Source organism: Pinus tabuliformis, chromosome 4_2, assembly GCF_031772625.1.
Source record: "Pinus tabuliformis cultivar Carrire ecotype Pingquan chromosome 4_2, CPIR1, whole genome shotgun sequence".
NCBI lineage: Eukaryota > Viridiplantae > Streptophyta > Pinopsida > Pinales > Pinaceae > Pinus > Pinus tabuliformis.
In genome coordinates, this window is record NC_142304.1 from 385451956 (window position 1) to 385466742 (window position 14787).

The 14787-nt window shown below is 36.6% G+C and overlaps 1 protein-coding gene across 1 annotated transcript; it reads left to right on the plus strand.

The window, feature by feature from the left end:
- Positions 1-2685: 2685 nt before the first annotated feature.
- Positions 2686-3753, plus strand: LOC149169573 (uncharacterized). The gene has a single exon (XM_089425261.1). The coding sequence runs from the start codon at positions 2686-2688 to the stop codon at positions 3751-3753; it is 1068 nt and encodes a 355-aa protein (XP_089281387.1).
- The last annotated feature ends 11034 nt before the right edge of the window (positions 3754-14787 follow it).

Consider the following 14787-nt stretch of genomic DNA (forward strand, 5'->3'; position numbering starts at 1 on the left):
TTCTAGATTCTAGTTAGTTTGATGGTTTTCCCGCATAATCTACATTTTGAATAAATTTGGAGGATTAAAAATCCTTAGCATACAAAACTATTTTCAAGATGTTGATCCCTTTGAAACTATGGCAGACATCGAAATTTGATCTTGCTAAACTATAATTGACATCCAAATTCACTTCAAACTATGTTCAAGATTTCGATCCAATAAGACTATTGTAAACTTTGAAATTTCATGAAACCATGGTGGACACCCAAATTTACTTAAAACTATGTTTAAGATTTTAATCACACGAAAGACTTTGAAATTTCATAAAACCATTGTGGGCACTAAATTTATGTGGGTTGGTGTTAGAATAATTGCACAGAGAACTTAACCATGAATCTTACGATATGGATGCAAGCTACTAATGGGAATACCAATATCATAGGTATATTTCAAAGAATTAGTGAACAAAAGTATTATTTTGAAATTATTATTATTAATTTAGTAAAATATCGTTATTTTGTGAATTTATTATTATTTTTTTTGTGTTGAATTGATTGGACTGGCTATTACTTTGAGAATTTGAGACTAATTACCCATTTAAGATAATAGTAAGGATTTGGAAATTTACTAAAGCCAATTAATTATAGTGTAATGAAAAATACTAACATTTTGATCATCTTAATAAATAAATTTTTGTTTTGTTAATAACTAAATTAAATATTGTAAATAAAAAAACCGTTATTATTACTAAAACAACTAAATATATAAATTCATTTAAAATAAGTTAACCCATTTTGTTTTGTTAATAACTAAATTAAATATTGTAAATAAAAAAACCGTTATTATTACTAAAACAACTAAATATATAAATTCATTTAAAATAAGTTAACCCAAAAAACATTTCATCACAAATAAAGAGAGAGTAGAACCTTGCTACTCTTCAATTAAATATTACAAATAAAAAAACTGCTCTTAGTAGTGACACTACAAAATATATAGATTCATTTGTGATATGTTAACCCAAAAAACCATTCAATCACAAATAGAGCTGGAATGGCTTTGAATACATGATGAATGTAATAACCTTATCATAGTCAAATAAAATGATATGAAATAAAGATAAACTAAGTGTTAAAAACAAAAGAATTATTATTACTTTATTAATAATTTATGTTTTATATATTGTTTTTTAAACTAATTATCTAAAAATGGGAAATCATGTAGGGATAACTCACTATGTTTATACCGATAAGCTTGTTGGTTTTAATTTTTGTCCTTTGTATTGAATTTGTTTTCCTTGTGTTCACCATGATTTTTGGTTCATGGTTGAATTTGTTCTCACTGTGCCACAAGTTTGTTTTTTTTATGGTCTTGATTCCTTATTTCCTAATTCCCTAGGTGTGTAGTTAGGTAATTGAAGTCAATAAGATGTACGAATAGAATTTGATGGGCAAATTGTCTGTCACGAGGTGATTTGCTCATCAAAGATAGTCAAAATTTTTGTAAAATTATCACGTTTATTTTTGACATGGTGAAATAGATAGAAAAGTGTGAAAATAGGTAAATTTGAATAATGAATCTGTTTTGAAATTCCAACCTTGTTAAAATGACTTGAATTCCTGTAAATAGTAGATTGAGTAATTGTTAGAAAGCTAAATTTATTAATTGTTAGTCATGTGTGAACTGTGAGCCAGTCATGTCGGTGTCTGTGTGAAGTAAGATTAACCTAATTATTTTTCATTGTTTTGAATCTTTTTTTTTTTCAGAGAAAAAAACCGACATAGATTTATATTAAGAAAATATAAAAGTCTTCAAATACATATGGCTGTATATTGAGCTGAAGAAAAGCCCCACAAGATTACAAAAAATGATACAGATAATCCGAATCATCCATATCTGAAACAGGATAAACCTATACATCACATCAACAAAGCCCACTTGTCCTAAAAAAGCCACAGATTATACAAAACCTAGAAATAAGAGCCCTTCAAAGATTACATACATAGGAATCTTTATAATTGTATATAAGCTTTTTAAGTAATTGAAAATTTTTCAAGTAATCGTTCAATTAATTTGTTGCGCACGAGGATTATTTTATTTTATTTTTTTATTTTTTTTCCTGGGTAATAAAATGGTATGTGAAATAAAAATGTCGGAAATTTCCTTGTAAATAACTGGAATGTGAAATTGCGTAGAATAAAAAGTATGAGACGTTCCTACCGAGGATTTGCGGAAAAGATCATTGTTATCTGAAATTTTCAGTTTCCAGGTAATCCTTTTTTTTGCAGAAATGTTATTGATATAAGAATAGGATAGCGCTAGCACATACCCTTCCAGGGAAGCACCGTCAAAGTTATACCATGGAAAGGATCGATGTATGGATTTCTTTTCGGCCATATAGATTAAAAACTAAGAAGTTGAGAAAGTGGCTAGAACCCTTCCGCCACATCAAAGTTATACCCATAGAAAGGATGTATGGATTTCTTTATCAGTTATATGGATTCAAAAATAGGAAGTTGAGAAAAAGTGGCTGGCCACTTGATAGAGTCCCCTCCGCGACTAGATTTGTTGAGGAGGGCATCCCATGATAGATGTATTTGTTCCTAGCCGAGAAAGTGGCTAGAGCCTAGAACCTTCTCAGCCACTAGATCTGTTGAGGAGGGCTTCTCATGACAGATGTATTTTTTATCATTAGTGTGGAGTATGGCGTTGCCACCTGATTCACCATTTCGCGGAGTAGCAGCTGCGATCCCCCAGCCGCCTTCCGCGGAGGATGTCCTTAACCAACTATCACCAATAATAACTGGGTTAACGTTGTACAATACTGAAGGACCAAGAATTCTATATCGGAACCCTGAGAACGAGCAAGATATTATAGAGACAGTGTATCGGTGGGATGGGCGTCCCTATCAAGAGATTTTTCAGACAGGATTTCGTCCGCGGCCTCCAAATGACCCTCAATATTTGGCAGATTACTACAACCTTGAGCGCTTTGTCAACGGTGCAGGGAGCCCCGTAGACGAAACACCTACTGAACCTTCAGCTTTTGTTAGCACCACGAGGTCAACTTCGTGGCGACCAACGGTCACAGCAGATTGCATCCTTTATTGCTATCGGATATTTGCCCCTGGGGGCATCGACGCCGTGCTAACACTGGGCGACCGAAATCACCATCGAAACCAGCAGGAAATTTCTTTTGCAGGTGGCATTAGCCCTCAGTATATTCGGATAGCACGTGAATATATAGTTACAGTAACTCCTGGATCACGATTCCCAACTTATACCGTAGCGGACCATAACCTTTACAGTAATGCTCTATTTAACCCGAATCCAAATGCTGACGGGTGGCCTCCTATGGAATTTTTTTACCGTCTAAGAAATCCTATATGTCCCGCCCGCGGAAATGTTGTTATAGAGTACCCTGCAAGAGAAAAGAGAAGTACTGAAGAAAGTAGTGTGGAAGACATTTGCAAGGTGGGACACGACATCGAGAGTGCATTTAACTTCAGCGACAGAGAAGAGGTTTACCTGTTCATCGCCAACCGGTACCTGCTAATCAACTATGCTCCGGGCACGACCAATGACCACATTATCAAGGGACCCCAGACTATTGGCGATGGCTTTCCCTACCTAAAAGATACTATTTTTGCAAGTGGTATTGACGCCGCCTTTACTGATTCTAGAAAAAATGAGGCCTATATTTTCAGGAGTAATATCTACGCACTTATCAACTTTGATGGGGGCTCCATTATTAAAGGACCCAAGCTTTAGCTCATCACTGATAGCTTCTAGTCCTTGAAAAATACTATTTTTGCAAAGGGTATTGATGCGGCCTTTACCTCTTCCACCAAAAATGAGGCCTCTCTAGTCAGAGGTAATCAATACGCCCTTATCAATTTCGCACCGGGCACAACAGATGACTACATAATTCAAGGACCCAAAAAGATTATTGACAGCTTTTACAGTCTCAAAGGTATGATTTTCGAGAATGGGTTGGATGCAGCGTTTTCTTCTTCTCGAACAAATGAGGCTTATATATTTAAAGGTGACACCTATGCTCTTATTAATTTTGCTCCTGGCACCACAGACGATCACATTATTCAAGGACCAAAGCAGATCACTGAAAGTTTCTCCTCCTTGAAGGACATCTTACCACTGTATCCCTGCTCCTGTGGTTAAGCTATCCGTTATCATGGGCCGTGTACTCTACTAGTAAAGCTAAAATAAAGAGCCGCTTGCCTCGCTCCATCTACATCTACTTTTCGAATATATGCATAATATCGCAGGTTTCATCGATCAAACATTCTTTTGATTACACCGTAAATTGTTGGATCACGGACTGTCCCAGATGTTCTTCCTCTTCCTTTTTTTTTTTGGTTCGAATATATGCAAAATATCGTAGGTTTCATCGATAAAAAGGAGGAAAGAGGGAAAACCCAGTGGGAAGAAAACCCCCCTCAAAATATAATGAAAAAGTAGAGAAAAGACAACTGCTAGGCAGTCGTGTCCTTCACCCCGAGTGAAAAATCTGAAAAGTCTCTAGGCTGGGATGAGAAGCCGGTATGGGGCGAAAAACCCTCATGGGGTGCATCGGGAGGACGCGGGTGGGGTAATACTACCTCCAACGCTCGTTCTGGTGGCTCTCGTGAATGCGAAGTAAACCCCTTCGCCAAAGACTTGAAAGCTGACGACGTCTTTGACCAGGTGAATACGGGTATAAACTTCGATGCATACGAAGACATTCCTGTGGAGACAAGTGGAGTCCATGTACTTCCTCCTGTGAATACTTTTGCTGAAATTGATTTAGGAGAGGCCCTAAATCTTAATATCAAGAGGTGTAAGTTTGCAAAGCTGACTCCCATGCAGAAATATGCAATACCTATTTCGTTAGCTGGCCGAGATTTAATGGCGTGCTCCCAGACCGGGTCCGGTAAGACGGCTGCATTCTATTTTCCTATTATAGCTGGCATATTGAGGAGCAACCCGCCACCGTGCCCCCGTGCGGGGCGGAAGACGTCTTTGGCTCTTATTCTGTCACCAACAAGAGAATTGTCTTGCCAGATACATGAAGAGGCTCTCCATGCATGCCCCTTCTCGAATTTTTCTTGTGGATGCTTTCCAAGAGCACAACCATTACAAACACCATCTGAAAATTCAATGGTTGGCAATCTTTTGACCATCCCTTGCTTACTAAGCTGTTGCATATATCTGAAATTCAAGTGCCCAAATCTCTCGTGCCAAATCCTACTTTCTTCATTTGCATGCGTAAGTAGCAAAATAGAATCTGATTGAGGAACAAAATCAGAAAATGTATACAGACGAGATTGATCATTTACCTTGCCAGATGCAATCTTCAAATTGGTTTGCATGTCATAAATGCTCACGGAATCTGGGGTAAATTCCACTTTCCTTCCGCTGCCTGTGTGTGTCATCTGATACACTGAGAGAAGATTCACAGAAAGCCTTGGAATATGCAAGACATTTTCAAAACTTCCATCTTCGAATTGCACTCTTCCTTGTCCAGTTGCTGCAACTGCAGAATTATCCCCCATGAGAATGGGCGACCTGAGTATGCATGTAGAGAAGAAAAGGATTCCTTTGAAGAAGCCATATGATGTGAAGCTCCTGAATCGATGATCCATTCTTGTGGGGCAGAATGAAGAGCAATCAAAGCATGCCCGTTACCTCTTGGATTTGGTGCTTTTTCTCCAGACTTCTTCTTCACATTCTCAGGAATGTGGTCTCCAAGATTGTGTTGCTGGAGCGTCTACGCCATAAGATATATAGTCTTCTTCATGCATGCAGATTCAGGATGAAAACCACGGTGGCAATAGTTGCACATTGATTGCCCTTTCGTTCCTTTCCTTTCCTTTGAGCCAGATGATCCATCAGGGGGTTTGGGATGTCCTCCCTTTCTTGGATCAGGATCCTTCTTCCCTTTTCCTTTTTGATAGTCTTTGGAATTTGCCTTTCCTTTTGCATGCACAGTAAGTGCATGCACTTTGGAATTTTTAAGTGTGCCCATTTTGATGAGCTTATCTTGCTCATGCATCAAAGACTAAATAAAAGAATCCAGTGAGGGCATCTTCCAAGCTGCACCAGTTGCAGATCTAACTGTGTGGAATGTAGAGACGAATACTGCATACTCTGGACCAAGTTTTGATAAAATGGAAAGAATCAACTCATTTTCTTGCTTGGATTTGTCGATCCCGCATCCTTTTAGCTGAACCAACAAGGCTTTATACCTTGTGAAAAAATCTTGAATGTTCTCAAAGTTTCTCGGATCTAATGAGTTTAACTCATTTTCGAGAATGTGACCTTGCATTTCATCCTGTTTTCCAAACAATCCTTCCAATTTTTTCCATACTTCATTTGGAGTTGAACATGATTCAACATGAAATAGCAGTTCCGGAGAAATAGATAAACATAGGATGCCGAAGGCCTCGTCCATGCGATTGAAATATCTTGTTTTCTCCATTACCGATGTTGGTTCAACTTCTGTTTCCATGGTTATTCGAAATAAGCCTCTACTTCTGAGATGAAGTTGAATCTTTGGCTTCCATTCGAAATAATTATATGGAGTGAGAATTGCCGATTTTGGAAACTCCAATTTAGACTCCATTCTTTGTTGTTGCTTCAATCTTCTGAACCTGCAAATAAAATTGCTTGTGCACTGATTACAAATCCCTGTGCTCTGATACCATGTAAGTTTTTTGAGATACACAGATCTAGATCTGCAAAACAATAAACAAGCTTGCAAGAGAAGGAAGGAAGCGAGCAAGAATTGAGAAAAGAATGAAAAATTGATTCTACAATATTAGTTTTAGAATAAATACATAAAAGCAACTAAGTTAAGCTTAGTTGTACATGCAATAACTAAAGCTAACTAAAGCTAAGTGTGCTTTATCTTATGTTAATGTGTACATGTGCCACATGCAAGAAATAAGTTAACTGGAGCTAATCTAGGTGCATGTACACCAACACAGCTAGTCTAAGTGCATGTACACCCACAATCACGGATTGTCCCAGATGTTCTTCCTCATTTTCTTTTTTCTTTTTAATGTTATTTATAAGTTTTCTAATCCTAAAACTCTAGTTTCCTTGACTAAGTTAAATTGGGTTATACATGATGCACATGGAGGAAATGATGCTCTTGACCCTAGCAAGTTTATATTTCCATAAACCTTTTATGCTAAAAGGTGAGGTAAAAGAAATCTGATCTTATAAAAGGATATGCTTTCCGTCTAATGCTATGGATATATTTGCCACTAAAGATGATTTAGTATTATTATTATTGAAATGTGAATTCAAAATTATATAATTATATAATTATATAATTATTATTAAAATGTGAATTCAATATTATATAATTTTTTAAAAGGGATTTTAAATTTTATAATAATAAAGATTTTTATTTTAAGTATATATTATAAAATTTACTAATCAAAAAATAAATTTACATGTAATACTATAAGTCACTGATAATGTTGTCTTTCATAATTATGTAATGCTAATTTGTTTAGTTCTAAGGAATAGGAGAGGGCCTAATTCAAACATTAATTTTTTTAAATTTCCAATTTCCAATTTATGTCTCTCTTTAACACATAAGTCAACAATTTTAGGTGCTTTCTTTAACACATAAGTCAACAGCTTTATTGAGATCACCTAGAACATAGAAATATGTTATTGAAGAAGATCCTTTGGCTACTTTCTTAATTATTTTTATTTGAATTTCTAATGTTTTATCCTTGGAAGAGGAGCCCTTCACCAAATGTTGCATAAGAAGGAAGGAGCGTCCTAAAGCAATGAGAGAAGTTACCTAATTTCTTTGGTTAATTGAATCCCTGGGTAGAGGGCATAAGTTTCATCTTCATTGTTTGTTGTGCATCACAGGGGTTTCATTGATGAAACAATACTATATCACATGTCTTTAGATTAGAGCATAAAAAATAAGAAAAACATAAAACAATATATAAAATATATAATAAGGGGTTATAGAGGTTTTACATATATATATAAAATAAGATTTTTTTATACCAAATATTCGCCAAAGAGAAGACAAAAATAGGTGGGAAATATTGTGGCCCATGGGAGTAATCAACAATGCACCCTATGGGTGAGACCTTTGTTCACAACCTCTGTTGGCAAGCCAAAAACAAGCCAGGAGTATTGTGGCCTGTGGGAGTAATCAACAATGCACCCTATGTTCACCCTATGCTCTGTTGGGTGAGACCTTTGTTCACAACTTCTGTTCGCAAGCCAAAAACAAGCAAGGAGTATTGTGGCCCGTGGGAGTAATCAACAATGTACCCTATGTTCTGTTGGGTGAGACCTTTGTTCACAACCTCTATTCATGGGCCAAAAACAAGCGGCGAGTATCGTGGCCCATGGGAGAAATCAACAACACAACCTGTTTTGTTTTGTTGGGCGATACCTCTTTTCACAACCTCTATTCTCGAGCCAAAAACAAGAGGGGAGAACTGTGGTCCGTGGGAGTAATCGACAACGCAACCTCTGTTCTATTAGACAAGACCTCTTTTCGCAACCTCAGGCGGAGAGTATTGTGGCCCGTCGGAATAATCAAGAGTGCGACGTCTATTCTAATAGGGCTGTCCGTGCTAAAAAACCACTCTAAGCTACAGGTTAGTATGCCAACCTCAATGAAAATTAATGCAGTCGTAAGACCATACAATGTTAAGGGTCTATTGTGTGGGAGAAATCTTGGCAAAAACTCAGCTTAGGAATGGATTGCTATACCTGTCAACAGTGGTAAGAAAAACCATAATAAGGAAGAGGTAACGACAAGCCTCTTAATATGGAACAAAGATAGAGAAGGGGCATACGTTTACAATAAAGAAAGCCAGTGGGTTATTCCAGTGGGTAACCCTGATTCCTCAATCTGAAGTGGAAAACCCTCTCTCTCGTCACTTGGGACGGAATAAAAACACAAGGGAAAATTTGTTGTCAGTAATTGTGGAAGCTTAAATTACAAGTACACTCAACTCGGCACATAAAGAAAACAAAAACCATCACATGTCAGAATAGTTGGTAAGTTGGTCCAAAACAAAAGACCTCACCGATAGCAATAGCCTTAGGCATATAGGTCTGGTGAAGTCGACATACCAATAAGGAAAAACAAAGAAAAGACAAATCCCACCCTTTCCTAAATCGTCGAGCTCTAGGGTTCTTCATCTAAAAGCGTCTGCTAAAAGGCAACCAATATATATAATGTTATCAATTTATTAATGGGTGGGGCAATATATCTTATGCATCAAATTTTGTACTTGTTATCAATTTATTAATGGGTGGGGCAATATATGTTATCCATCAAATTTTGTACTTGCTTAAATTTAATTAGTGGCATATACAGCCCAACCCATTAATGGATTGATAACATTGTATATATTGATAGAACTAGTGGCATATAGCGCCTCACGTATTAATGTATTGATAGCATTGTATGTATTGATGGCCAAGCAAAAGTAGTAGCACACTTATGAGGGGAGGGTCGGTAATTATCCTAACTACCCACCTATTCACCCTCACCGTTTGTTCCCCTAGGTAAATCCCCATCATTGAATATTGTACCATGATCAATGAGGTGTCAATAGGCAATGAAGCCATATCAAAAGGAGTACCATAGGTTAACAAAGTTACATCATCCATTAATGTGCGGGGTAGTATATGCCACTCATTAGATTTTGTATTTGCTTAAATCCAACGAATGGCATATATTGCCCCGCACATTAATAGATTGATAACATTGTATATATTGATAGCCCAATGAAAATAGTAACACGGTGACAAAATACAAGTAAATAATTACCCTAACCACCCACTTATTCATCCTCACCACCTGTTCCCCTAGGTAAATCCCCATCATTAATTATTGTACCATGATGAATCAAGTGCGAACTGGCGAAAAGGAGTACCATAGGTTAACAATAGTTACATCATTGAATGAAACTCCAACATGAATCACATATCATAAACATGTTAATGTTATAAATGTATGCTAAGGGTCATGTTGTGTCGTATAGGTGAAAAGGTATTATCATTGTATAATCGCTATAGACTATGTCTAAAGAGGTATTAAAAGGGTCAAGTATAAATGAAATGACATTTTAAGGTCCACGAGACTAAAAATAGTCTATGAGACCATTAGTTATCTGTTTTTCACTTTTTGCAATTCAATCCTTTTCTGATTCAAATTGATGATGAGCTGGCCCAACCTTCCAACAATCCCCTCGCTAAAAAGACAATGCCAAGAAACTGATGCTAACATGTTCTCATAACTTTCTCTGATGTCTTTGAATGCATCACATTCCAAAATGAAATGTTTTTTCGATTCCACAGCCCCAGACATGCAAAATGTACACACATGTTATTCCCAAGCTTCTTTAGGCCTTTTCCACCATCTTGTTTGACACCGAAGTTGATGTGAGTTGGTCCTTAATTGAGCAATAAGAACCTTTTCCCTCCACGAAATGCAAGCTCTAATGAACTCTTTTTGTTCTAGATCACACGTAGGGTTGAATTCCTTAATGTAATATTTCTTCTTTCTACCCAACTCTTTTCCCCATACCTTTTTACAAAACTTCTCCATAACAAAATCCTTTAGCTCCTTGCTATTTGTGGTATAGGAATTGAGGTAGATATTCCATTTTTTCATACATGTGTAGTTTTGTTTCATCCATGTTTTCTTTCTTTTGCTCGTGCCTTCATTGAAGATAACATTAGGCCATCTACCTACTCTCATTTGCTCAATTCTTTTTAGATATCTTATGAGCCACACCATAGCAATTGTTTCAATGGGAGTTGCTCCTGTTTCACTTAACATTATCTCATAAGGTATTGAACTTTTTATTTTGAACTTGCTCATGATAAAACATTTTTGGATTTTCTCAATTTGTTTCCATTTTGAGACGAGAGTGCTGGTAGCCCACAATTCACACCCATATAACATCACTAGACAAACTAGGAGTCCAAAAAGCACTTTAATCATTTTTCAATCCCATAACTCTGCCTCTCTACATCTGTTTTGAAGAGCATATAATGCTTTCCACCCTCCTAAAATTATCTTCTTTCTGTAGTCCTCCCAATTGAGTTTGTTGTTGAAATCAATCCCAAGGTACTTGTACTCATTTACTTCTTCAAGAATGTTGTCTTCAAAGAAGAAAGTATGTTGGCTCTGCTTCCTTTTATTAGAAAAAATCATTATTTTGGTCTTGCTAGTATTGACTTGCATCCCCACTACTCTACAAAAATGCTCAAGGGCATATAAGTGCATTTTCAATCCATGGGCCGATTTAGAAATCAATACAATATCATCAGCATATAAAAGAAGCTTTATCACAAACTCCCCCAACCGAACACCATCTCCACCTTGCAGATTTAGCCACTCTTCCAATTTATCAATATATAGACCAAAAAGAGTAGGGGATAGAGGGCAACCTTGCTTGACTCCAATGTCACTTCTAAAGATTTCTAAAATACCTGCTGAGGTTCTAATTTTGACTTTCATTTCTTCATAAATTCTATGGACAACGGCTCTATAATGCACAATAATTTCAAGTTCTTCCATTCTACGCCACAACTTATCCCTAGGGACTGTGTCTAATGCTTTTTTGAAGTAAACAATGCAACAAAATACTTCTTCTTTTTCCTCCCAAACCTTTTCAACAATGTGTCTCAATGTGATAGCATGATCCACTGTAGAATGTTTCAGCCTAAAACTTGATTGTCCTCCTTCCCTCTATTCTCTTAATTCTTCCCACTTACTAATTATGTCTTCTGCCATGCTCCCAAAAAGCTTTGCAAACAAAGGATTGATCATAATTGTTCTATAGTTGGATGGATTAATAATGTCTCCACTTTTACAAAGGGGTTTTGCTAGGCTAGTTGTCCAGTCTCTTGGGAATCCTTGCTGAATGATGTTGTTGAATATTTCCATGATTTGCAGTGCAAGGGCGTTCATTCCCCATTTTAGATACCCTACTTGAAGTTCAACCAAGTCCTTTGCCTTTCCTATTTTCAGCTTCTTAATTCCATTCTCCATCTCCTATAATGTGAAGAGCTTTGAATTTGTGTTGATCCTAGGGGGGGACTCCACCTCAGATTATTTCTCATAGAGTTTCCTTGCATATTCAAACCATTGATTGGCTGTAATATTATTTTCAATTTGCTTTTTCCTTGGTTGCAGTTCCTGCCAGAAAAGCTTTGGATTATTATTGCTTAAATATATTAACTCTTCTCTCCTTGTTTGCATGAACTCATATTTTTTCCTTTTTAGTATCTGCTTATATAACTTTACATTCATCTTCTCCTTTCTTTCCTTTTTCAAGATTCTCCTTCCCATTTTGCATTCCTCATCAAACCAAGTATTTACAGGAAAACAATTTGATTCTGATTTCCTATTTTTTCTCTTTTTCACTTCTCAAGTGCACTTTGAACTATATTTGTTAACTCATGGCTGTTGAATCTTTTGAAACTAGTTTTCTCCTTCTGAATTAATCTCTCTAACATTGTCTTGAAGATAGTGCAATTTTCTTGTGTTAGAAGAATTTTGCCTGTTGATAGTGATTGTCAAGAGCATTGGATTTTCCTCCTATGCTGCCTTTCTTCTAACCATGATAGCCTTATATAAATTGGGTTATGGTCTTATTTTAAGTCCCAAATATGCTTTCCACTACTAAATTCGTCTATCTTTTCTATCAAGATTTGTGAAAACATCACATAGTCAACGACACTTGCCCCATTGTATGTGTTGCAAGTGAAGTTCCCAGACCTTTTCCAACTATCTATACCATTGCAAATAATTAATTTGAAAGCCCCACACAGTGTAAGAAACTCCTCTCCAAAATGATTGCTAACTTTGTCATCTTCTGAATGCCTCACCCATTGGGGATTCACCTCTTCAGTGAGCCAAATAGGATTGTTATCCTCTTTGCAACAAAGAATGCTAGCTTGTTTATTTGATGTTCTAGCACTAAAATCTACCACTAAAATACATGTCCCTGCTAAGAGTACACGACAATATCTTGTTTTAAAGTTGCATACAGATCCTTGTTGTCAAGCCCCTTATTTTTGTAAGTTTTTGAGACTTGAGGGGCAAAATAGCATGCTGCAATTCTTATGTGATTCTCATTCTCTGATATTTTCAACCATAAATATTGTTTATTTGAATCTTCTTTAATTAACTAAATGTGACGACCTTCTTTTTCTTTCACTAAAACTAGTATTCCCCCATACCCTTTGCCATTTTCTGCTACCTTGTTCCAAACTGCCAACTTCAAATAACCGTCAAACATAGGATTTTTGCAACCATCATGCTCATGAGTTTCTGTGAGACAAATTATGTCTCTACCTTCCACAATAGGCCCTAACCCAGGTCCCCTCCTTCAGCGGTAACCTCTACAGTTCCAACAAACTAAACTTAGGTAGACCTAGGTAAGAATTAATTGCTACATAGTTTGGCACATAAGACTCAAATTTGAGTCTTCACCCCTTTTCGTCCATGCTGCTCTTGTTGTTTTCGTCCCTATTATTGAATTCTCTATTTTTTCTTTACTGCCAGCTTGCTGCCCTATTTTTCCTGGAGGCCCAAACACTGCAATAACGGCTTTACCATTGTACAACCATGCCATTTTCCATTCATTTCTTGTTTTTCTAATTTTCTCCACTTCATCCCTTCTCTCCTCTTGTTATTTTTTGGTTAAATCTTCATCGAGGAAGAAGTGTGAGCCTTTCAAGAGTTTCTTTTTGCCCAAAAGCTGGTGTTTTTCTTCTACACTTTCCATGTCGACTTTTATGGGTCGAGGTCTCTCTTCACATATCCTCCCAACCCTTCTTGCTTGGAAAATTTTCCCTTTCCAATTTAGTTTCTATTTTATAAAGTCTCTTGTAAAATTGAGAGTACAGTCATTCTTCCCATAATCTCTTATTGCCCTGATAATAAAGTTTGTTTTCCTGTCCTGTCTTTCTTTGTGTTCTATTTGTTGTTCTCTACAAGCACTTGCATCTTCTTCTTCCTCTGTCCTTATGTAACCATTAGCATCTTCAACTATAGCTTTGATTTCTTTTAGACCATCTTTCCCACTGTTCCTTTTTGCCTTCTCTTTGGAAATGTCTGTTTGCTGAGATACTTGTGCATCTACTTGAGTTTGTTTAGAAATTATCACATCCTTGTTTGTTGTTATTAATCCTTTCATGCTTTTCCACGCTATCTTCATGCTTTTCCATTCTTGTTTTCCTGTCTCTAGAGCCTCTTGTAACATTGTTACCTGTTCTTTTAAAATTCTATTACCTTCCATTAGACATCAGTTTGCAACTGTGATCTCTGAAATTTTGTGGTCCCTTTCCTATTCTCTGGCTTCCAAAATCTCTAGCCTTGTCCTGGCCTTCATCAGTTCTTGGACATACATATCCGATGACCAAGTAAGAGGTGTTGATGTGGGACTGTAAATGATTGATTCTTCTTTATTTTTGTTTCTCTTATTTATTTTCTTTCTCTGGATCAATTTTCTTCTCATTTGTCCCCATTAAGGTGAGAAAGACTACGCATTAAAATTCCCTCATATTTCTTTGCATTTACCCAAATCCACTTTCTTGTTGTCTATTGAAGCAATTTTGACTTGACCCAAATGATTTGTTTCCACAAAATCTGAGATTTCCTTGCTCTTTACGCCTTGGTTCTTTTGAGGGTTTTTCATGTTCTTGGCAAACACCGCTTCTTGGCAACTCTCGGTTACTTAAAAAGAAATCCTATGTTCAAAAGATGGTTGTGGTTGAATACCAAGCAACGAT